Source organism: Heptranchias perlo, chromosome 6 (genome assembly GCF_035084215.1).
Source record: "Heptranchias perlo isolate sHepPer1 chromosome 6, sHepPer1.hap1, whole genome shotgun sequence".
NCBI lineage: Eukaryota > Metazoa > Chordata > Chondrichthyes > Hexanchiformes > Hexanchidae > Heptranchias > Heptranchias perlo.
In genome coordinates, this window is record NC_090330.1 from 12,776,584 (window position 1) to 12,801,633 (window position 25,050).

The window sequence follows — 25,050 nt, forward strand, 5'->3', positions numbered from 1 at the left end:
GAAAGGTTACAGCACGGAAGGAGGCCATTTGGCCCATCAAGTCCACGTCGGCTCTATGCAAGAGCAATCCAGTTAGTCCCACTCCTCCGCCCTTTCCCCCTGGCCCTGCAAATTTTTACCTTTCCTGAAAAGGATACTTCAGAGCCCTATAGATGCTGATTTGTGTCTTTGGGCCGTCTGATGCTTAAATATGCCAGATGTGCTTGGTGATCTGTCAGTTATTGGGATGATGCAGATAAGTGATTTCTGAAATGGGGGGAGGGAATGAGAGAAAAAAATAAAGTATTTTTCTGTCTTGGTCTATAACAGGTGTCCTTCTGTTGGCTCTACATGAGACAGAAAGGGTGTTGGAAGAATCTGTGGTCTTGCCCTCCTAACTGAATGAAGCTGCACCGAGTTGTGAAGCTTCTTGAGGGAGGGGAGTAATAGAATAAGCTCTGGTGAAAATATTATGCATTAATATTATAGAAGCTATACCAATCTCCTTTTGCTATTTACAATAGAGCCATAGAACTCCATTTTTATTTTATTCCTTAAAAGTAATAATTATTATTGAATTTTGATTGTAGATGTGAGTGAATTGAAAGAGTGTCTACATGTACTTGTGAAGGAGCAGCAGATGGTTGCTGCACAAGCTGCAACCACCACCCTCTCTGGGATAAGACTGAAGCAAAGACTGGCAGTCCTTGAACGATACTTCATTGCATTAAGTAGAAGTGTACTCCTGGAACATACAAATGTTAAATGGAGGAGCATTAGTGTTCCTATGCCTGTTGCTGACAAGAAAAGGTATATTTCAAGACTAATTTTGTCCCTTCTTTGTCAATAAGATTGAGATCATCCATTCAGCTGCCTCTGCTGCTACCCCTTCCTTCCTGTTTCCCACCCTGGCTCTGAACCCACATCATTCTCTAGTTTCTCTCCTATCTCCGCTCATGCCTTCTCTGAGCTCATCTGTCCATGAGATCCATCTCCTGCTCCCTTGACCCCATTCCCACTGAACTGCTGACAATCTAACATCCCTTCCTGACCCCCATGTTAGTTGACATTGTAAATGATTCCCTGTTGTCTGATACTGTCGTCATCACCACCCTCCTCAAAAAAAAACCTCTCGACCCTTGTGCCGTTGCAAACTATTATCCCATCTTTAACCTCCCTTTCCTCTCTTGACCTTGACTGCGTTATTGTCTTAAATCCATGCCTTTCTTCCCGTAACTCCATTTTTGAATCTCTGCATTCATGTTTCCACCACTGCCACAGCACTGAAATAGTCCTGATCAAAGTCACAAATGACATCCTCACAGACTGACCACAACTGTCTCAGAACTATGTGTTCCTTAATTTTGGCCTCTGGTGCATCCCCCCACTCCCTTTTCCCACCATTGGCAGGCTTGCCTTCAGCCGTCTAGGCCCTATGCTCTGAAATTCCCTGCCTAAACCCCTCTGCCTGTCTTCCACCCTCTCCTCCTTTTGAGATCCTCTTTAAAGCTGACCTCAATAATCAAACTTTTAATCACTCCTCCTAATATTTCCTTTTTTGGCTCGGTGTCACTTTTTGTCTGATGACACTTCTGTGAAGCACTTTGGGACATTTTTCTACATTAAAGGTGCTATCTAAATGCAAGTTGTTTTTGAAATATATCTTTAATTTCAAATCTATTGCTGCATACGAATAAAGTAAGGTTTAGACAGGCATTTGAATTGGGCTTATTTTTCACTACTTTCATTTGATCCTTGACCTTTGGTTCACTTTTGGGAAAAACCATTCCATGCTGCCTGTGCTGCACATATTGGGGGTTATTTTAACCTTGGGTGTTAACTTCAATTTCCATTGACTTCATTCTCGGGATGTGGGCATCGCTACTAAGACTAGCATTTATTGCTCAACCCTGGTTGCCCTGCTTGATACAACTGACTGGCTTGCTAGGCCATTTCAGAGGGCAGTTCAGAGTCAACTACATTGGTGTGGGACTGGAGCCACATATAGGCCAGACCAGATAAGGACGGCAGGTTTTCTTCCCTAAAAGATATTAGTGAACCAGTTGGGGTTTTACATCAATCTGAAAATAAGGCAACTTCCAAATAAAAGAGAGCAAGAACAGAATAAATGAAAATAAAAAGTTAAATAGAGCAATGCAATGAAGCAAACCTAATAAAAGTAAGACCTATTCTTGCCTAACTTTCACGTTTCTTACCTGACTTTCACGTTTTAAAAACAGACTATAAGTTTTACAGACCAGAAGGTTCCAGATTTGATTCTCAGTTTGTGCTTCATTAGCTGATTTCAACAGTTGGCCTCAGCGCCGCAAGGTTAGACATTGGAAAGATCGGCCACTGTTCCTTTCCTGATTGCTGTCAAGTGACCCCGATGAAAAGTGTGCATGGGGTGTGTGGATGTCAGATGAGAACAGAATCGAGTTTGGCACGATTAGCTGGCCTGCTGATACTCTGTCTAGGTTTACATGTGAAGAATGACTACTTGGGTGAGATAATGGAGGCCAGCATTCGGGAGCACCATTGGCATCCAAAGAACTATACCCACATCAAGAGTCAGTGATTTTAGGAGAGAATAGAAGAAAAAAATAGGTTATTTTGTTTGTATTTCAAACATTTGAAAATTTGCATATGTCTGATGCAGCGTGTCATTTTAACTTTTTTTGTAATGTTAGTTCTAGGCCAGTTGGGAAAGGTGTTGAAGGACTTGCCAGAGTTGGATCCAGAGCAGCACTTTCATTTGCTTTTGCATTCCTGCGCAGAGCTTGGAGATCAGGTAAGGGGATGCCACATGGCATTGTAGAGTTTTTTTTATTTTTTAAGGGGTTAAGCTCATTTCACATTTGTTTGAGCTCTCTACGCACACTTTTCTTTGTCTTTTGGTTTTAAGGTGAAGATGCAGACTTGTGTAGTGAGTTACTGCAAGAATCTCTTGATGCACTTCGTTCTCTCCCAGAAGCATCATTGTTTGATGAAGGCACAGTATCCAGCGTGTGGCTCGAAGTTGTGGAGAGAGCAACAAAATTTCTCCGGTCTGTTGTTACAGGGTAAGTTGGTATTAACAGACAAGTCAAATTTGATTTTTCGACTAGAAAGGAAATGGTTTTTTGTGGTAATTAATAATTGGCGTAAAATTCTGTTGTTCTGCAGTGATCTTCATGGAGCACCAAGTTCTAAGGGGCCAGGGAACATTCCACTTCAAGACCAGCACTTAGCTCTTGCAATACTTCTAGAACTGGCTGTGCAGAGGGGAACACTGAGGTAAGAAACAAAATAGTGCATTATGCATGCTAAAATCACCTTACTTGATTATACAGAATTTTGCAACTAAACAGCAGTTGGTGACCTACGCTGCCTTAATAATGGAGTGGAGAAGGAAGGTGTCAACTTAACTTGAGGCACTGGCTGGCAGTCTCCTAGTTTGTTCCATCTGTTATTTATATAAAAAAAAGTAAACTAAGTGTGTGTGTATGTGTATATGTGTGTGTGTGCACATGTATGTACGTGTGTGTGTATGTAAGCATGTGTGTGCGCGTGCACATGTGTGTGTATGAATATGGTTATGGCCCTTATTTGGGAGGCCCGAGGCATGCCTGAGATTAAGCTTTGGGCTTTATTTCAATAATTTGGGTGAGCTGCCGGCACCTGTTGCACCTCCCTAGGCAGCTCGCCTGTTGCCAGTATTCCAATTTCGGGCCACCTGCCTCACCGGTCTCTGGTAAGTCCTGGGGGGGGTTGGGGAATGATTGAGGACCGATACTCCTGCTCCTTGGTTAAAAAAAAATGTACTTTTTGGCTGTGGTTACTACTTAGGCTGCAATATCCACTGAAGAATCCTGAGCAGAGTAGGCCTGGATCCTGCTCCACTCATTGCTCACCAATTTAGTGTGGGGTCCTAAAATGGGCTTTGGGCCCCTCATTTACATAGGAGCCTAGTGTGTTTCAGGCGATCTGCCTATGCTGATATGGCAGCACCGTACTCATGGTGCTGATCAGGCGCTGGATGTTGCTTCCCTTGTTGAGTCCATTTTACACTTGTAAAATGGGTGCAACGAGGTCTAATTTCTATCCCACTGACTGTTACTTTCCAGTAATCAATTTCACGAGGAGAGTGTTTGCAGCTGTTGCCCATGATGCCAACCAAGTGAAAAATAAAAGTGTGAAGGCACAGACTGTACAACTGATGGGTGGGAGTAACTAAAAACAGTTATCTCAGCATTCTCGTAGTCTGACGTTTGAACCTCTCGGCGAGATTACAGCCCTGTAATCACTTCCAAGTATCCAATATTCTGTCTACTATATAATCAGGCTTTATAAATGACTTACTACTTGCTATCAGACAGCTTCCTTTGTAAAAATCAGCTTATTCTGAGCCCTCTTCAAATCTTGCTCTTGCATCTCAGTGGTGTGTTACCTTAATATCTTCAGAGCTCATTATTGGATTTTCAGCAAATCAGTTCTGTTCTTGTGTGTGAGAAATAAAACTGCTGTGAGGCTTGCAACTGTGAGGAACAAATTGTCCTGTTCAACCAGATTTACAAGTGGTGCATGTTTTGTATGATTTAATTGGTGATTGGCTGCAAATTACCCACATTGATCCTGTGCATTTGTAAGCACCAACTTGGAACTTGGATATATTTCGAGAATTTCTAATATCCACAAAGTAATATTTTTTTATACTTTTGGGTTAATTTTGAAAACTTCTCATGTTGGCATCATACTCTAGATATCCCAGAAATCTGTCCTAGGCTCTTTCCTGACTTGAGCCAAAAGTCAGGCTTATCATGTAAATTCCTTTATTTTGTTAGTTATGGCAGCTCCTCTTAATCTAAAAATCTTGCCCTTTCCTCATATCCCTTAATTCTCTTACTTCCCAAGTAAATATCTATCTCCCTTTTAAACATCTCCATTGATTCTGCACCTGTGGCCTTCTGGGGTGGTGTATTCTACATACTTATGACCTTGGGTGTGATCCTTGGCTCAGTGGTATCACTTTCGCCTCTGAGTCAGAAGGTTATGGGTTGAAGCCCCACTCCAGAGACCTGAGCACATAATATAAGCTGACACTTCAGTGCAGTACTGAGGGAGTTCTGCACTGACAGAAGTTCTGTCTTGTAGATGAAATGTTGAATTATGTCAGGTTGGCGTAAAAGATCCCACATCACTATTTGAAGAAGAGCAGGGGAGTTTTCCCAGTGACTTGGCCAACGTTTATCCCTCAATCAACATCAAAAACAGATGATCTAATCATTACCTCATTGCTGTTTGTGGGACCTTGCTCCTTGCAAATTTGATTCTAGGCCTCCTGCAGTACAACAGTGACTACACTTCAAAAGTACTTCATTGGCTATATAACGCTTTGGGATATCCTGAGGTCGTTAAAGGCTCTTTAAAAAAAAAAAAAATGGGAGCTCGTTCTTTTTCTTTCCTGTGATTTGACTGTGATTCTGGCTTATTTTGAATTTGAAGATTATGAACCCATGTTCTGGATTTTCCTGCTAGGGAATGATTACTCCCTCTATCATTTCCTTCATTTATTTTAGCCACCTTGATCAAATCACCTCTTAATCTCCTAATCTTCAGCCCTTCTTTGCTATTATTCTAGTGAGTTGTTGCTGGATTTTCTCCAAGTGTGTCCTTCCTAAGGTGCAGCATCCAAAATTGTTCACAATATTCCAAATGAGGTCTGACCAACCCTGTATATAATTGCAGAAGTACCTCATTGAATTTATGTTCTATACCTTTTTATGATGAAGCCTAGCATTCTAGTTAACTTTTTTGCTTGCTTTTTGTACCTCTTCGACCAAGCTATTGGTCACCCCTTCCACTCCCAGCTTTGTCTTAGCATCCAGATTTTTCCTTTGCACCTCTGTGAAGAGTCTTGGGATGTTGTTTTACTTTAAAGGTGATCTATAAATGCAAGTTGTTTTTATTGTTTTTGAAAATGTGCAGGGATGGATGTCAGGTGAGAATAGGAACAGCTTGGCTGTGATGACTTCCAGAGTTGAACGGCCCATTGACATTCACCGTCTAACCTCACACTTAGAGTGGCCGCTTGGGTGGGGACTCCGCACCTTCAAGAGAGGAGGGGAGAAAATTGGGAGGCAAATAGGCTTGAAGAGTTCACCAATATCACTCTCTCAGGATATGTTCTTTTATTGAATCAAAGAATTATACAAAACATCGTGTTGATGTACAAGTTAGACATTACATGTACGCTAAAACTAAATGGGTTTTAAATAGCGGTGAAGTACAATGTTTTTGCATAATGCATACAAAGCAAGGAATGAATGAAGGGCATTTGAAGGGCAAGTATTTTAACATTCTTTTGAAATAAGGACTTGCATTATACGTGTGAGAGAATCTTATCTTGAGTGCCTCGCTTATTGAACATTCATTTCCTTCTATAGCCAAATGCTGTCCGCTGTTTTGCTACTACTGCAGCTTTGGGAAAACGGAACCAGAGAAACCGACAACGAAAGATCATCACAAGGAACCAGCGCACCACTTTTACCTCTTCTGCAGAGATTCCAGAGCATACAGTGCAGTAAAGATTTGCCAACTGCAGATGAAGAGGTACAGGTAGACTTGTGAAAGTGTTTCATGCTTTTGTCTTGCACTGTTGGTATGAAATACATATGAACCCTTGTGTGCATTTTTGAATGAAGGCTACTGAGACTATGATATCAACAAGCATGTCTGTTTCCCCCCCCCCCCCCCCCCCCCTCTGCTGATAGCTGAATGTGAGGTTTGTTTAATTTCATTGTTTGTTTAATTTCATTGACTGTTGTACTTCAGAATAATACAAAATGTCAATGAAGTGAACTGATGGATCCATTTGAATCTATACTGGGGAAATCCTGGGTTAGAAATTACAATTTTTTAAATAAAAAGTCCCAAGCTTAAGAATGGGCAGCGTGGTGAGTAGAACGACAGATGCTTTTGGAGTTCTCTTGAGGTTGGGGTTGGAGCAAAGTACGTGTTTATAATCAGTTTTTGATTAGACATTAACAACAACAGCAACTTGCATTTATATAGCGCCTTTAACATAGTAAAACGTCCCAAGGCGCTTCACGGGAGCGTTATCAAACAAAATTTGACACCGAGCCACATAAGGAGCTATTAGGATAGGTGATCAAAAGCTTGGTCAAAGAGAGAGGTTTTAAGGAGCGTCTTAAAGGAGGAGAGAGAGAGGCGGCAAGATTTAGGGAGGGAGTTCCAGAGCTTAGGAGCTAGGCAGCTGAAGGCGCAGCCGCCAATGGTGGAACAATGAAAATCGGGGATGCGCAAGAGGCAAGAATTGGAGGAACGCAGAGATCTCTGGTAGTAGGGCTGGAGGAGGTTACAGAGATAGGGAGGGGTGAGGCCATGGAGGGATTTGAAAATGAGGATGAGAATTTTAAAATCGGAGCATTGCTGGACTATGAGCCAGTGTAGGTCAGTGAGCACAGGGGTGATGGGTGAACGGGATTTGATGCGAGTTAGGATACAGGCAGCAGAGTTGTGGATGAGCTCAAGTTTATGGAGGGTGGAAGATGGGAGGCCGGCCAGGAGAGCATTGGAATAGTCAAGTCTAGAGGTAACAAAGGCATGGATGAGGGTTTCTGCAGCGGATGAGAGTTTCTGCAGCAGATGAGCTAAGAAAAAGTGTAGATAGAGGGGATATGCATTCAGCAACGGGGTTGTGGTTCAGTTCCTTGCGAGTATTTTTGAGGTTGTTGAATTTATCATATGTAGTAATCTTATCTGATGATTTTAAGAAATACTAGTTACAGAATTTTATTGTTTGCAGTTTTTTGCCTCTATTTTAATCAGTTTTAATTTCTAGCTCCTATATGAGTCACTTACTAATTTAGTTTTAGTTGGGAAGATGTTAAGTGTGGATTTTGCTAAGCTTGTTAGCACATTGTATTGATTGCTAGGAGATGCAGCTGTTGCATGACAACATGACTGACTGTCAGCTCTTTCCTCTTCTACGCAAAAGGAATGCTCTCCCAGACCATGTTGCTCTATCTGATAGCTTGGCTGAGAATTGAGTAAATGTTATCACAGCAGTGGGAAGTGAGCCTGAGTGAGTAGTCTTGAGACTTGAACTTTTAACGGTTGGGTTGTAAAGTAGAAGAAATAATTTCTGAGCGTTGGGTCACTTCATAAAGCTTCTGCACATCTGTTTGTAACTGGGTTAGCATATTGATCTTTCACCTCACTAATGCAGTGAAGATCTCCCCTCTATATTGGCTGCAATGTTCCAGCTGTCATGAGTGTAGGCAGTCTCCTAGTAGATCCTAGGGAGCATGAGGCTATAGTTTTAAAAAAAAAATTGGCAGTTGAATTTGGGGACACTTTAGTGACTGGTACTGTGAGGGGAGAAATGAAAATGTGCACTGATGTCTTAGGGAGTGCTCTTGTGAGTTTGGTTTAATGCATTTTAGATAGATTAGTTTTTTTCCAGATTTACTCGACAGCTAGCTGTGCTATACCTGGTCTGGAAATGCTCGATGGTGGCAAAAATGAGAAAAGTGTTTTTACCCAAATTGATATCTCATCTTGATCACAAGAACAGTTGCCCTAAAAAAGTTTGTGTTTTCTGTTTGAGTGCTGCTACACTTTGTAGACTTTAAAATGTAAGCCATGCTATTTGGTTGAAATATCTTTTTGTTTTAAAGAAAAGGACAACTTTTGGCTTAATGAAAGGCTTTGGTTCAAAATAAAGCTTTGCTGTAGTCAGCAGACTAGATGAAACTTAATTGAGATAAACCTATGATAAGAATTAATTCTGCATACATAGAAATGCTTAGAAGTTGTAACACAGAAATAGCCCATTCGGCCTACCCAGTTCATGTCGGCATTTGTCCTCCACGCGAGCAAATAGTCCTAATCACATTGTGTTCCCATAACCTTTCATCCCTTTTTTTCCTTCGTCTACCTATCCAATCTAATCTTGAATGGTGACATGGTTTTTGCCTCAACAGCCTCAACTGTCTTGTGTAAAGAAGTTTGCCTTGCTCTCTGTTCTAAATCTCTTGCATTTAATCTTGTACCTGTGGCCCCTTGTTCTAGGTCACTCAACCCTACTGAAAAAAGTCTGCTTCTGTCTACCCTGTCCTATCCTTTTTATAATTTTAAACACTTCTATTATATCTCCCCGTAATCTGCGTTGTTTTAACGAGAAAAGTCCCAATTTTTAAAATCTTTCTTCGTATTTATATTTCCTCAAACTGGGCAGCATCCTTGTGAATCTGTGCTCTACCCTCCCTAAGTCCTCAATATGCTTCCTACGGTGTGAAGCCCCACATTGCACACAGTACTCTAACTGAGGTCTTAAGGTTTTATATAAGCTCATCATTCTTGGCTTTATATTCAATACCTCGTGATAAAACTTAGAATTCCATTCGCGTTTTTTAATAGGCTTATCAACCTGCTGCCTTTTAATGTCCTATGAACCTGTACCCTCAAATCACTCTGCTTATTCAGAGTATAATAACTGCTTTTTTTTTTTAACCAAAATGCATCATCTCACATTCACTGCCATTGAATTCATCTGCCACTTTTTAGCCCATTCCACCATCTTATCAATAGCCCTTTGCAGCTTCCTTTAGTCTTTTTAAAGAATTAACTATATTTCCTATTTTGGTATCATCTGCAAATTTTGACACTACTCCTTCTAGGCCTATATTCAAATCATTGATATACACAATGAACAGAAGTGGCCCCAGAACTGAACCCTGTGGGACATCACTCTCCATTTTCAACTACTCCGAAAAACTACCCTTAATTCTTACTGTCTGTTTTCTCCCTTCTAAACAATTTTAAATCCAGTTTGCTATCCACCCCTTAATTCCATACCCCTTATTCTTCACTAATCACCCATGTGATGCGTTGTTAAAGGCTATCCTGAAGTCCATGCCCACTGCATTCCCCTGTCTACCATATCTGTTATCTTCTCAAAGAATTCTATGAGCACGGTTAACTGTTTGGAAATCTGTGCTGGCTACTTCTCACTATTGTTTCTTTATCTAGATAGGTGGTAGTTTCATCCTAGAGACTCATATTTTCTGTGTCACATATGTTAAACTAACTGGCCTATAATTGTCTGGATGAGCTCTGTCTCCCTTTTAAAAAAATTGGTACTACGTTGGCCACTCTCCATGCCTCTGGCTCACAGCCGCAGTCAAAAGAACCCTGAAATACAATTTCCTTGCTCAGGATCCTAGAATGTATCCTGCCGAGCCCTGGTGTCATCTTCCTTTAGCCTAATTAATTTATCCAAAATTTCTTTTTATTCAGAATTTTTCTCATCTCACCCTCACCCACATCAGGATTAATCTCTTCTGATATCCTTCACTTTTAGTAAAGAATGATGTGAAGTACTTAAATAAGTCTGCTATTTTTTAAACATCATTTATAAATTGACAATCCTCTCCTCTCATGGGTCCCACCTCACTTTAGAAATTATCTTTTTACTGATATACTTGTAAAATGCTTTACTCTTCCTTTTGATGTTTTTGAAAAGGTTTCCTCACATTCCCTCTTAGTTTTCCTTATCCCACTCTTAACTTTTCTTATTTTCTCGTCCTACTTTTGCTTCCCAAAGGCTTCTAACCTCTTTAGTTATCCATAGCATTCTAAAAACTACTAGTTTTTTTAGGAATTTACCTTTGTAATCTCCCACTGTTGCTTTATAGTCCTGTTTGTCAACTTCTCCTTCCACCTTCTCAGTTAGATTGCTCCTCATCTTTTTAAAATCCGCCCTAATGTAGTGGTCTAGCTTTGGTACTGACAAGGTTGTCACCCACATTTAGATCATAGTATCATAGCACAGAAGGAGGCCATTTGGTCCATCATGCCTGTGCCGGCTCTTTGAAAGAGCTATCCAATTAGTCCCATTCCCCTGCTCTTTCCCCATAGTCCTGTAAATTTTTCCCTTCAAGTATTTATCTAATTCCCTTTTGAATATTACTATTGAATCTGCTTTCATTACCCTTTCAGGCAGTGCATTCCAGATGATTACAACTCGGTGTGTTTAAAAAAAAAAGGTTTCCTCTTCATGTCGCCTCTGGCTCTTTTGCCGATCACCTTAAATCTGTGTCCTTTGGTTACTGACCCTTCTGCCACTGAAAATGGTTTCTCCTTATTTACTCTATCAAAACCGTTCATGATCTTGAACACCTCTTTCAAATCTTCCCTTAACTTTCCCTGTTCTAAGGAAAACAACCCCAGCTTCTCCAATGCCTCTACATAACTGAAGTCCCTCATCCCTGATACCATTCTAGTAAATCTCTTCTGTACCCTCTCTAAGGCCTTGACATCCTTCCTAAAGTGTGGTGCCCAGAATTGAGCATAATACTCCAGCTGAGGCCTAACCAGTGTTTTATAAAAGTTTAGCATAACTTCCTTGCTTTTGTACTTTATGCCTGCATTAATAAAGCCTAGGATCCCCACATGCTTTTTTAACAGCCTTCTCAATTTGTCCTGCCACCTTCAAAGATTTGTGTATGTCTACCCCCAGGTCTCTGAGTTCCTGCACCCACTTTAAGATTGTACCATATATTGCCTTTCCTCATTCTTCCTACCAAAATGTATCACTTCATACTTCCCTGCATTAATTTTCATCTGCCATGTGTCTGCCCATTTCACCAGTCTGTGTCCTCCTGAAGTCTGTTACTGTCCTCCACATTATTTACATCATTTCCTAGTTTTGTGTCATTTGCAAACTTTGAATTTACACCCAAGTCCGGGGCATTAATATATATCAAAAAGAGCAGTGGTCCGAATACTAACTTCTGGGGAACATCACTGTATACTTGCCTCCAGTTTGAAAAACAACCGTTCACCACTACTCTCTGCTTTCTGTCTCCTAGCCAATTTTGTATCCATGCTGCCATTGTCCCTTTAATCCCATGGGCTTTAATTTTGCTAAAAAGTCTATTATGTGATCAAATGCCCTTTGAAAGTCCATATACACACCAACCACACTACCCTTATCAACCCTCTCTGTTACTTCATCAAAGAACTCAATAAAGTTAGTCAAACATGATTTTCCTTTAACAAATCTGTGTTGACTTTCATCTATTAGCCCATACTTTTCCAAGTGCCAATTAATTTTGTCCCGTATTATTGTGTGTCAAGTTTTCCCACCACCATCGTTGGGCTGACTGACCTGTAATTGCCGGGTTCATCCCTCTTCCCCCTTTTTTGAAGAGGGGTGCGACATTTGCAATCCTCCAGTCCTCTGGCACTGTTCCCATATCTAAGGAGGATTGGAAGATTGTGGCCGCAATTTCCACCCTTACTTCCCTCAGTAACCTAGGATGCATCCCATCTGGACGAGGTGACTTTTCTACTTTGAGTCCTGCCCATCTTTAAGTAGCTCCTCTTTATCTATTTTTACGCTATCCAATATCGCTACTACCAGCTCCTTTACTGCTACAATGGCAGCATCCTCTTTTCTAGTGTAGACGGATGCGAAGAATTCATTTGGTACCTCAGCCACACCCCCTGCCTCCTCAAGAAAATCTCCTTTGTCCCTAATCGGTGCCAACATTCCTTTGACTACCCTTTTACTATTTGTATGTTTATAAAAGACTTTTGGGTTCCCTTACATGTTAGCCGCTAATCTATTCTCATACTCTCTCTTTGCCCCCTCTTATTCCCTTTTTTAGATCTTTTCGGACTGGTTCTCTATTGTATTATGAACCTTACATTTGTCATAAGCCTCCATTTTCTGTTTCATTTTAATCTCTCTATCTTTAGTCATCCAGGGAGCTCTAGCTTTGGATGCCTTTCCTTTCCCCCTCATAGGGATGTGTCTACTCTGTTCCCAAACCAACTCCTCCATGAAGGCCTCCCATTGTTCAATTACTGTTTTGCCTACCAATCTTCGATTCCAATCCACCTGGACAAGATCCCTTTTTTAACTCACTGAAATTTGCCCCCCTCCAGTTAAGCATGTTCACATTTGATTGTCCCTTGTCCTTTTCCTTAACTATTCTAAACCTAATATTATGATCACTCTACCCCAAATGCTCCCCCACTGAAACATGCTTCACCTGTCCTACTTCATTTCCCAGAACTAAACCCAGCACTGTTTCCTTTCTGGTTGGGCTGGAAGCACACTGTTTCAGAAATTACTGCCCCCTTTGCCCTTTACACTGTTACTGTTCCAGTGTATATTGGAATAAATGAAGTCCCCCATTATTACTACTCTATAATTCTTGCATCTTTCTGTAATTTCCTGCAAATTTGCTCCTTTATCTCCTTCCCACTATTTGGTCTATAGTATACACCCAGTAGTGTAATAGCTCCTCTATTCCTTAATTCTAACCAAATGAATTCTGTCTTTGACCCCCTCAACTACATCATCCCTTTCCAGTGCTATAATAGTTTCTTTTCTGAATACCTTGTAGCCAGGAATATGAAGTACCCAAACTTCCCCTTCTTTGAGCCAGGTCTCTGTTATTGTCACTATATTGTAGTCCCATGTGGTGACTTAAGCCTGCAGCTCACCAACTTTATTTACCACACTGCATGTACACATATGCACTCCAATCTCATCTTAGACTGCTTCGCTTTTGCCTCCTGTCTGATCCTCCCTAATTCTGAACTATTCTTTACTCTAGTGCTATTTGTCCCTTCCAGTCCTTTGTGCACCTTGTTTCTCCTCTCTAATGTTTCATTCTGGTGCCCATCGCCCTGCCAAATTAGTTTAAACTGTCCCCCACAGCACCAGTTAACCTCCCCATGAGGACATTGGTCATCTATCTGATTTACTTCATTACTCAGAATCAAATGTAGCATCACCTCCACCTCTGTAGGCTTATTAATGTACTGTTTGAGGAAGGAGTCCTGTACACATTTTAGGAATTCCATTTTTTTTCTCATTTACTTGCTCTGGTTTTATGAGCTTGTTATAAGGTTTGTCTAATTCTAGATTTGCATAGTTAACAGCAGTAAATTGCCTTCATTTACTAACTATTGAAAAATCAATAATTACATAAGGAATTTTTTGTTTGTGCTTTTTTCCAGATATTGGGAAATCCCTTGAGCCCAAATGAATGTTTTTTGAGGTACCTTACTTTACCCCAAGATAATGATTTGGCCATAGATCTACGGCAAACAGCAGTTGTGATTATGGCTCATTTGGACCGTTTGGCAGCTCCCTGCATGCCACCACAGTGTAGCTCTCCTCCATCTCAAAAGGTAAAAATATGTGTAAATAACCTCTAAAGGCAATGCCCTTATGCACAAACCTCCACTTCAAATTGTTTGCCATACATTCTGCATGCAATATCTGTATTCTAACTTGGGATGTTAAATATTATAAAGTTATGTTGCTGTGGAACTAGGGTGTTGGAAGAATACCATTTCACCGTTGATATCTTCATTTTAATCCAGTTCTATCATGGCTGCTTGTCTCTGAGGTTGCAAGGAGGACTGGTATGAAAAATGGGAATATCACACTGCTACAGTAACGTACCCTTTGGAAGTTGAAGTTAAAGGCTTGTTAGTGCAGACTTAGAGGGGTCTTTCCTCAGCATCTAAGGTCTTAAATATTTTGGGTCTGCCTTGGGTATTCTCTTGGGTTCAGCAGTGCTAGTCATTCCCAAAAGCAGTCCTCTGTCTTGGGATTGGAAGTGAACCCTGTACTGCCCAATATCCAATCATATGTAGCCCGGGGATGTAACAATAGTGCTCCCTTGTGATCTGAACTGGGTATTGTGTCATTCACACATGTGCTTCTTTAATCTTTCAAAAATTGGACCGGTTTACACTTTTAGAAGATGAGGCCGAATGCAGATCCACAAACTAGTTTAATTTGCAATTAAGTGAACAAATAGAGGAACATTTATCGTGACTCACCATGCTATGACTTAATTCTATATCACTCCTTGCAGCAAATAAAATGAAGAAATACACCATACTATCCCTATTAGAGGCCTCACTTAAGTTTTCCTGGACAGATTTGTCGCTGAATCTCACTGGCTCACACTAGGCCTAGTTAGATCTATCTCAAACGGGCTGTTATATCAAACTGAACTGCGCATGTGGACTTTTGTTCTCGCCCTTCCTCCTGGAAAGGAAATGACTGGCTGACCTGACCTCAGACACTCTGCCTATACAATAGAGTTACTAATTCAACTGGTTACCCCTCCCCCTAACGGGGAGGGAGCGGGGGACCTTGTTTGCAGCAGGGAACGCAGAGGTCCTGCCAAATTTAGGAGGGCCACAGTAACATTTTTTTTACTCTGTTTCCCACTTGGCAACCAGCCAGAATGAGCAGGAAAGCCGGCAGTAGAAGGACGCAGCCGGTGAAAGCTGGGGATGGTTCTCTGCAATTAGAAAAGATAGGGGCACGTTGGAGATCGGGCTCGGAGTGCGGCAGTGAGGAGGCGGGGAGGGGTCGGGCTGATCGCCGTGGGGGTGGGGTTCGATCGCGGCACACTATTTGCTTGAGGGGCCCGGGGACGCACTCCTGCTTCTTCTGGCCTACAAGCTGTGCTGGAAAAGCACTTACCTGCTGAATCTGGCAGCTCCTGCCTCCCTTTAGCTGCTGGGTTTCCTTAGCCCTGGGAATCCCGGGCCGCAGCCGGTAAATTCAAATGGCTTCCAAAATCTGAGGACCGGAGCCTCATTTAAATATTATAATCACAGACCTGTCTATCCAGAGCAGTTACTCGGATGACCTCAACAATTTACCGATTTTACTTTTTTTTTTCGACCCCGACCCCCCTCCCGTCCGTCGTGGGGGATGTTAAAATTCCCCCCAATGACACTGGAATGAGTTGGCTGGCTTTTATCGTCTCATTTCAAATCGGTATGCGAGCAGCAACATTCCATAAACTGGTCCATCTTGCTTTAGTACACATACCTGTAACCTTTGGCTTCTGTGGTAATTTTAATCTGTGGAGAACTAGGATTTAATTTAAAAGTAACACTTAACACCAGTCATACCAAGATCCTTTCCATAGGAAAATGGTCAAAAAACCCGTAACATGACAGGTGTGCAAGCTGTACTTGGCTGGAGACTTCTTGAGCCAGCAGAGGGTGCAAAATAGGCTATGGGCTATATTCCTTGATGTCCTCAAAATTAGTCCAAAACAAATTTTGAAGTGGAATGATAGGAATATAAGAATTTATATTTTAATACGAACTGTAACTTCAGATTGAACTTTAGCAACTACGCTACAGATTGAGTTTTCAGCAGTAGTAGATACCAAGTCTGGTTGGAAGTATCCCGGGAGGTTCCATCACATGATCTCTTGCCCCCAACCGCCCTGCCCATTCAAACCGCCTTCTCCGTCCCTAATATTTTTATAACACATAAAAGAGAAGAGACAGGTTGACATTTCTGACGGGGCTCTTTTTTTTCCCCCCAGCATTTACAGTTTTTTGCTTTTAATTAAAATACTTCTTTAATTTGTTAGAGCAAGTACTCCCACTAGACATTACTTGCTCTTTAACTTTTGTCTTTAACTAGAACGATCAAAGGAATGCAAGTACTAACTTTTTCCAGAAGATATTTTTGCATTGAGAAGGCTTTTTGTCTGCTTGATTTTGTGGTAGGGATCTTTGCAAGAAGTCCTTGGCTGGGGGCTACTTGGTTGGAGAAGTCAAACAACAGTGATTTGTCCCATTCAATGTGAAGGTATTGCTAATCTTGGAGTCACGCAGATAGCCTGTGCTGAGAAATGCTTTATTATTCTATCAAGGAATGGAAGGGTTTACATGCAAGCATACAGCAGCGATACACTGGTAAGTTATGGTGTTTCTTTTACCTTGCTGCTGAGTACTTGTGTTGGCACTTCATTAAGTTACCTGTAGTATCTCAGATGATTTACTCCAGTATAAAGATAGCTACAAAAAAAACTGTTGTAAAAATGGATGTAAGTTTAAGGTGTTATGATCGCACTTGCAGAAAGTAATTCATGTGGGATGTTTGTGTAAGAACCTGTTGTATATTTTAAATGAGTTATTTTGGTGGTGTTGGTTGAGGGATGAAGATTGGACAGGGCACTGGAGGAACTCCCTGTTCTTCTTTGAAAAAGTGTTCTGCTATATTTTATATTGAAATACCTAGATGTTATAACACAAAACAAACATTTGGCCCAACTAGTCCGTTTCAGCGTTTACCCTCCAAATGGGAAATAGTTTTAAAAACATTTAGCAACCCTGTTCCCATATCCCTTCAACCATCATCCATATTTCCTTCACCACCTATCCAATCTAATTTTGAATGTTGGCATTGTTCCTGTCTCAACCATTGATAAATTCCACAGCCTCACAACTCTCTGTGCAAAGAAGTTTCTCGGCCCTCTTCTAGATCTCTTACATTTAATCTTGTGTTTACGGTCCCTTGTTCTTGACCCCTCAACTACTAGAAAAAGTCTGCTTCTATCAACCCTATCCTATTCTTCCATAATTTTAAACATTTCTATCATCGCCTGGTAATCTGCGATCTTCTAATGAAAAAAGATACAAATTTTTTTAACTTTGTATTTATATTTCCTCACACCAGGCAGCATCCTAATGAATCTGTGTTGCACCCTCTCTAAAGCCTCAACATCTGACCTATAGCATGGAGCCCAATATTGCACACAGTAATCTAACTGATTTTATTGAAGTTTTATATAGGCTCATCGTTACCTGTTGGCTTTAATATTTTATAGTTCTTGTGATAAAACCCAGAATTCTGTTAGCATTTTTTACAGCCTTATCAACCTGAAGTGCTGCCTTTACTGTCCTGTGAACCTGTACCTACAAATCACTCTGCTTATTCAGAGTATAATTACTTCTGTTATTTACCAAAATGCATCACCTCACATTTAATATTGAATTCCATCTGCCAACTTTTAACTCATTCCCCCATCTCTGCAGTAATTGTCCTTCTAAAGAATTAACTGTACTTCCTATTTTGGTATCATTTGGAAATTTTGACACCACTCCCTCTAGGCCTATAATCTACATCATTGATATACACAGTGAACAGAAGTGACCCCAGAACTGAACCCTGTGGGACATCCTTTTCACATTCAATGACTGAAAAACTGCCCTTAACTCCTATACTCTTTTTGTTCTGTCCAACCAATTTCTAATCCAGTTTGTTGTCCTCTACCTAATTCCATACCTCTTAATCTTATTTAGTAATCTCCGAATGCTTCCAAAAGCCCTTGCCCACCATATCCACTGGATTCCCCCCCTCTACCATGTTTGTTACCTCCTCAAAGAATTCTGAGGTTTCTCCAGCATGTCCATCCCTTTTGAAATCCGTGCTGGCTACTTCTATTTTCCCTTTATCTAGATATGTGGTAATTTCATCCTTAGAAGCTCTAAAATTTTCTGTAGCGCCTAAGTTAAGCTAATTGGCCTGTAATTATCCAGATTACCTGTGTCTCCCTTTTTAAAAAATGGGTACTACATTGGTTGCTCTCCAAACTTAATATAGCCCTGAAATAATTTCTTGGAATTCTGCAATTTCCACTTGAACAAATGGAAGGCGCCTTGGTTTAATGTCTTATCCAAAAGACCGCACATCAAGCAATGCAACATATGTTCAGCATTGAAGCGTCAGCCTAGATTATATCATTAAATCCTAGGCTGGGGCTTGAATCCACAACCTTCTGAGTCAGGCCTTTCAGACAACTGAACTTAATTCTTCTAGTGTTCCAGTTTATGCAGCTTAACATTATTTTTAATTTCTTCTCGGGATGTGGGCAACGCTGCATTAGGGTTAGGGTTAGGCCACATTTTCTGTTCGTTCTTATTTGCTCACAGAGGGTGGTCATGGGACTTCTCATTGAACTGCTGCAATCCTTGTGGTGTGATGTCCACAATTGATGCAGCAATGATGAAGGAATGTCTGAGTCAGAATGCTGGGGACTTAGAGGTGATGTTCCCAGGACATTGCTGCTGTTGTCCGTCTTGGTGGTAGTGTTTGTGGGGAAAGGGGGTACTGTTGAAATAACCTTGGTTAGTTGACCTGTGCATCCTGTAGATAGGCAAAGGAGGAGAGTGTGAGGCAAAGGAGGAGATTGCGGGGGCTCTGACACATATATTCAGAACCTCTCTGGCCACAGGGGATGTGCCAGAGGACTGGAGAACCGCTAATGTAATACCATTATTCAAGAAGGGGAGTAGGGAAAAACCGGGGAACTACAGGCCAGTGAGCCTAACATCAGTGGTAGGAAAATTATTGGAAAAAATTCTGAAGGACAAAATTAGTCTCCACTTGGAGAAGCAAGGATTAATCAGGGATAGTCAACATGGCTTTGTCAAGGGAAGATCATGTCTGACTAATTTGATTGAATTTTTTGAGGGGGTGACTAGGCGTGTGGATGAGGGTAACGCAGTGGATGTGGTATACATGGATTTCAGTAAGGCCTTCGATAAAGTCCCCCACAGGAGACTGGTCAAGAAGGTACGAGCCCATGGAATCCAGGGTGCCTTGGCACTTTGGATACAAAACTGGCTTAGTGGCAGAAGGCAGAGGGTGATGGCCGAAGGTTGTTTTTGTGACTGGAAGCCTGTGGCCAGTGGGGTACCACAGGGATCGGTGCTGGGTCCCTTGCTGTTTGTGGTCTACATTAATGACTTGGATATGAATGTAAAAGGTATGATCAGTAAGTTCGCTGATGATACAAAAATTGGTAGGGTGGTAAATAGCGAGGAGGATAGCCTCAGTCTGCAGGACGATATAGATGGGTTGGTCAGATGGGCGGAACAGTGGCAAATGGAATTTAACCCGGAAAAGTGCGAGGTGATGCACTTTGGAGGGACTAACAAGGCAAGGGAATACACAATGAATGGGAAGACCCTAGGCAAGACAGAGGGTCAGAGGGATCTTGGTGTGCAAGTTCACAGATCCCTGAAGGCGGCGGAACAGGTAGATAAGGTGGTAAAGAAGGCGTATGGGATACTTGCCTTTATTAGCCGAGGCATAGAATATAAGAGCAAGGAGGTTATGATGGAGCTGTATAAAACACTGGTTAGGCCACAGCTGGAGTACTGTGTGCAGTTCTGGTCGCCACACTACAGGAAGGATGTGATCGCTTTGGAGAGGGTGCAGAGGAGATTCACCAGGATGTTACCAGGGCTGGAGCGCTTCAGCTATGAAGAGAGACTGGGAAGATTGGGTTTGTTTTCCTTGGAGCAGAGGAGGCTGAGGGGGGACATGATTGAGGTGTACAAAATTATGAGGGGCACAGATAGGATGGATACTAAGGAGCTTTTTCCCTTCGTTGAGGGTTCTATAACAAGGGGACATAGATTCAAGGTAAAAGGCGGGAGGTTTAGAGGGGATTTGAGAGAGAACTTTTTCACCCAGAGGGTGGTTGGAGTCTGGAACTCACTGCCTGAAAGGGTTGTGGAGGCAGGAACCCTCACAACATTCAAGAAGCATTTGGATGAGCACTTGAAATGCCATAGCATACAAGGCTACGGACCAAATGCTGGAATATGGGATTAGAGTAGACAGGGCTGATGGCCGGCGCGGACACGATGGGCCGAAGGGCCTCTATCCGTGCTGTATAACTCTATGACTCTATGACTCTATAGTAGATACTGTAGCCACAGTGTGCTGATAGTGGAGGGGATGGATATTGAGTCCAATGTCAGGGCACCATTCAAGTGACCTCCTCTGTCCTGTATGGCGTCAAGCTTCATGAGTGTTGTTGCAGCTGCATCCATCCAGGCAAGTGGTGAGTATTCCATCATGCTCTGAACTTGAGCCTTGTAGATGGTGATGAGGCTTTGAGGGATCAGGAAGTGAGCCATTTGTCAGATAGTACCCAGCTTCTGTTAGCCATGGTGTTGATATGGCTGATCCAGTTCAGTTTCTAGTCACTAGGTGTTGATGGTGAGGTATATTTTGATTTGGACCATTGAACCTTGTTGGAGATGGTCATTACCTGGCACTAGCCACTTGTCAGCCCAAGCCTGGATGCTATTCACATCCTGCTGGAGCCTGATATGCACTGCTTCGTTATCAGAGGAATTGTGAATGGAGCTAAACACTGGAATCATCAGTGAATAGCCTCACTCCTGACTCCATGCATGTAGCTGCACTTTTGAATGTGTCCATGTGTTTGTTGACTTTACTTTAATGTAAACGGTTAACTTTTGAGTGAACAATATTTTTTCTAATCTGTTTTGAATTTATTTTTCCTTACTATAAATGTGTGCCATCTTTTCCTACTGGCTTTGCTTACCTTGAAGTAATATTTTGGCTCATTTTAACTATATCACTTAATAGTGATTTATATATCTTAGTGAGGTTCCTCCTTTAATCTCTGTCTGGATGATTGACTTTAATATTCTCTAAGTTTTCCTCATGGCTCATCCCATTTACGCTTGGAATCATTTTCGTTGCTGTTCTCAATAAATCCATGTTTCTTGTTAACCTTTTGCAATATAGATACTCTTCCAACTGTACTTTATTGATAGGCTAATAAGATTATGGTATTTGGGGCAGATTTGTTTTTAAAAGTATGTTAATATGCTTGCTTGCTTCAAGAATAGCTTTGTTTTATGTGCTTCATGTTGCTGATATGGTCATAATTTCTCATTTCTTTTTTAAACAGGCACCACAGTTGGTGCAAGGACTTGCCTCAAGGAACATTATAAAAATTGCAGCACACCCTGATGGTCAACATTTTCTGGCTTTGTCTGCAGCTGGAGAGGTGTTCTCTTGGGGCTGTGGTGATGGTGGAAGACTTGGCCATGGAGACACTGTGTATGTATTAGAAAACCTTTCATTGCAACAATACAACCACTGTGAATAAATGAATAAGTGTTGTCATGGAAATGAAAGTAAAACTAAAATGGTTGAATTTGAAGGTATTCATTAGTGTGAACTTTTTCACTAACTGAGGTGAACGACGTTGGTGCTGGGCAATGATACTGTTAATGATTGACTACCTTCTACTCTATGCTGACAATGTACATCAGCCCCAGTCTTAGAGGAGCAAATTTTATTGTATTAGAGGCATCTTTCTATTTCCCATGCAATCGGTTATGTATCCTCTCTGATTGAGATTGGCAACTTGGTGCCAGTTAATGCCAAATAAGGAGTATTTTTGTGCTTTTAACCTATGCCTACTAGAAATTGGACCAAGACTACTAAAATTTGATTAGGACCTTTACTCTTAGCGAAGAGGAGATTTTGATCTTTAAGCCCAGAGGTGAAAGGGCAATATCCCACTACACCTCATCTGTAACAACCTTTTAAACCTTAGGATTGCTTTTAAAAAAAAAGCCAAGTCAGCACATTATTACTTGTGTGATACCATTTAGTCATGTAAACTGTATGCATTTTTAATTTTTCATTCAACTTTCTCTCCTCCAGTAGCTCCCTTATACTGTGTACCATTTCCTGAGCTGGTACAGAGACTGGTGATCTGCTTTCAGACTTCTCTCAATGGTGGCCTGTGATTGACGGCTAGCAGTTTGATGAGTGGTGTGGGGTGACTTTTTTTGGTGTGGTGCCTCCTTCTGACTAACTAAAACTGGGAGCCCTACCACTCTGCATGTTGTGATAGAATTAAACACTACTAGATCAGGCATTGTGTGTAGCTCCCTAAAGCCTTAAGAATGTGCTCCATTTTAGAAAGATTGGACATTTTGATGTATGTGGCCAGATTTCAAATCTTTAAAATGTTCAGCTGCTAGAGACGGGATTAAAAGACTTATTGGTGTGAGAGCGTGTAAGAGTTTAATTTTAGGCGTTTTGTTCTGTCCTGGAGCTGAAAATTTACTAGTACATTAAATTTGTTATTTAGTTGTGTCGCAAAATACAGAAAACTATATTGGAAATGTTTTAATATTTCCAAAGGTGTGTTTTTTCTTACCTTTTATTTTCATTGATTGATGCCAGTAGTATGCTAACTGATGTGACATCAGCAAACCTCATTTATTTAAAAGCTTTGATTGAAAATAACCACAATCCATATTTGAGGTACCTTTTTGAAGAAGGTCTAAAAAAACATGAATTTTATTTTATTATATTTTGAGCTTTTTTTTGTACGTTTTGTACAGATCCCTTGAAGAGCCTAAAATGATAGCTGCCTTGTCGGGGAAGCAAGTGGGAAAGCACGTTGTTCACGTGGCCTGTGGCAGCACCTACAGTGCAGCTATAACCTCAGACGGAGAGCTGTACACGTGGGGAAGAGGAAACTATGGTCGACTTGGACACGGTACTGATGCAATTCGTTTGCTGAAAGTTCTGCACTAATTGTAACAGATATGAAGCATATTTCCCCTTTTGGATCTTTAGGCTTTGAGAAAGACAGTGCTTCGGCTTGCACAGTGCCAAGCCAAATACTTCATACTGGAATTGCCAAAAATGGAAATTTATTTTAGATATTTCTAATTTCCTAATATTCTGAGATGTTAAATATCTTGATAAATTTTCATTATTTGAGGGAGGAGTAAAGGTTTATGAATACTATTACTTTCTTTTCATGATTTATCTTCTATATACTGTGGGTAAGCTGGACAATTTAACCTGTCAAACCCGTTGTCTCTGTTAGACATTTGGATAGTGGAAAGCTGAAGTAATTGGTAGTCCATGTAGGAACATTAATCTTCAAATTTATCAAAGATTGATAAATACAATCTTTATCAAGATTTTATTTTTCTTCCATCTGCTTTGCTATTTAAGATATTCTTTAAAATCACTGTAGCTCGATAAACCTAAGAAGGCTGATAATCTTGGGGAAGATTCCCTGTGCTGACTATTTGTGGCAGCATTGTAAATACTTTTTATAAATGTGTTTGATTTTGATAGAAATCTTTCTTGTTAGTCTTAACATTTACATCAATCTCTGTCAAAACGGTGAATAAGGAAGAGCTTTACATGTGTTAGTTCTCAATCCTTTAATTGTCTAAACAGTCATTTAAAATTTTCTTTGCATTAGATGTAACAAATTTGGAAAGATATTCTTTATAAACAATGTATGATTTTGCTGCACTCAGTGAACAAAGTAAACCTCCATTATGTTTTTTAGAAAGCTATTTTTAAAATACATTTACATTTTTGTCAATGCAGAAATAAGTTCAGCTCTTATTAGAGAAAACAAAATATGTAAGTGTTCAATTTTTTAAATTTAAAAAAAACAAAGGCCACTCTTGTTTTGAATATCTTTTGTCTTTCCAGGATCCAGTGAAGATCAGACCACACCCATACTGGTGACTGGTTTGAAAGGATTGAAAATTATCGATGTTGCGTGTGGGAGTGGGGATGCCCAGACACTAGCAGTAGTTGAGAATGGTAAGCAATAAAGATTAATCTGTACTACTGTTTCAAGTTAAACCATGACTGTAGTACGTAAGACTATAAGGGACATAAGATCAAACTGGTAAAAGGCAAATTCAAGACTGATATCAAGAAGCACTTTTCTGTGCAAAGAGTGATTACTAATTGGGATGGCCTTCTGGTTGGCATAGTGGAGGCCAAAAGACTGGAATTGTTCAAGCGTAAGTTGGGTGCTGTGATAGGATCATAGGTTTCTGTGAAAAGATGGGATGAATGGCTTCTCTTGTGTACACTGATCTTTGATGCCTCATCTTTAATTTCTATAAATAAAGTGGGGGAATATTTTAATTGTTAACTTGTTTGGTATAAAATATATCAGTATATGCTTTGTATGTTCTTTCATGGAGGGATTATTGAGGGAAGAGCCAGCCTAGCTGCAGTTGTGCACCTCATAAACAATCTGTTATGTGATGATGTTAGGGGAGATCTAAGATCAAGTGGTGTGTCTTCCATCTTTCTTTAGAATAGTGTGCAATGCAGGAGAAGTGACAGCTGAAAAGGAGAAAATATGTGAGGGAGTCTTGCCGTCAGAAAAATCCCCCTGTATGCAATGAGAATTGGGGCAGGTGGCTTAATTGAATCATAAATTAGAGTGCTTTAGAAGGCATAACTATTTTTGGGTGGGGGGAGGTGGTTCTCATGCAGTTTACTATGGTAACCTACTGCTTCTGCTTGTGCGTAATGTATACTAGTTGCAGAAAACAGTTATTTGATTTTCAGGAAGTCCGTTGAATTTATTTTTCTGAAGG

General features: G+C 40.8%; 1 protein-coding gene across 6 annotated transcripts in view; it reads left to right on the top strand.

Moving 5' to 3' along the window:
- herc2 (HECT and RLD domain containing E3 ubiquitin protein ligase 2) overlaps window positions 1-25,050 on the top strand; it is a 186,992-nt gene that overhangs the window by 29,875 nt on the left and 132,067 nt on the right. For 4 of the 6 annotated variants that reach the window (XM_067985782.1, XM_067985783.1, XM_067985786.1 and 1 more), the window contains exons 5-14: window positions 570-789; window positions 2,670-2,770; window positions 2,885-3,041; window positions 3,145-3,255; window positions 6,405-6,576; window positions 14,020-14,193; window positions 16,558-16,746; window positions 21,570-21,721; window positions 23,023-23,180; window positions 24,143-24,256. In XM_067985782.1, the coding sequence (XP_067841883.1) occupies window positions 570-789; window positions 2,670-2,770; window positions 2,885-3,041; window positions 3,145-3,255; window positions 6,405-6,576; window positions 14,020-14,193; window positions 16,558-16,746; window positions 21,570-21,721; window positions 23,023-23,180; window positions 24,143-24,256 (1,548 nt within the window). The remainder of the gene's footprint in view (window positions 1-569; window positions 790-2,669; window positions 2,771-2,884; window positions 3,042-3,144; window positions 3,256-6,404; window positions 6,577-14,019; window positions 14,194-16,557; window positions 16,747-21,569; window positions 21,722-23,022; window positions 23,181-24,142; window positions 24,257-25,050) is intronic. The other 2 variants (XM_067985784.1, XM_067985785.1) reach the window with 1 other exon arrangement.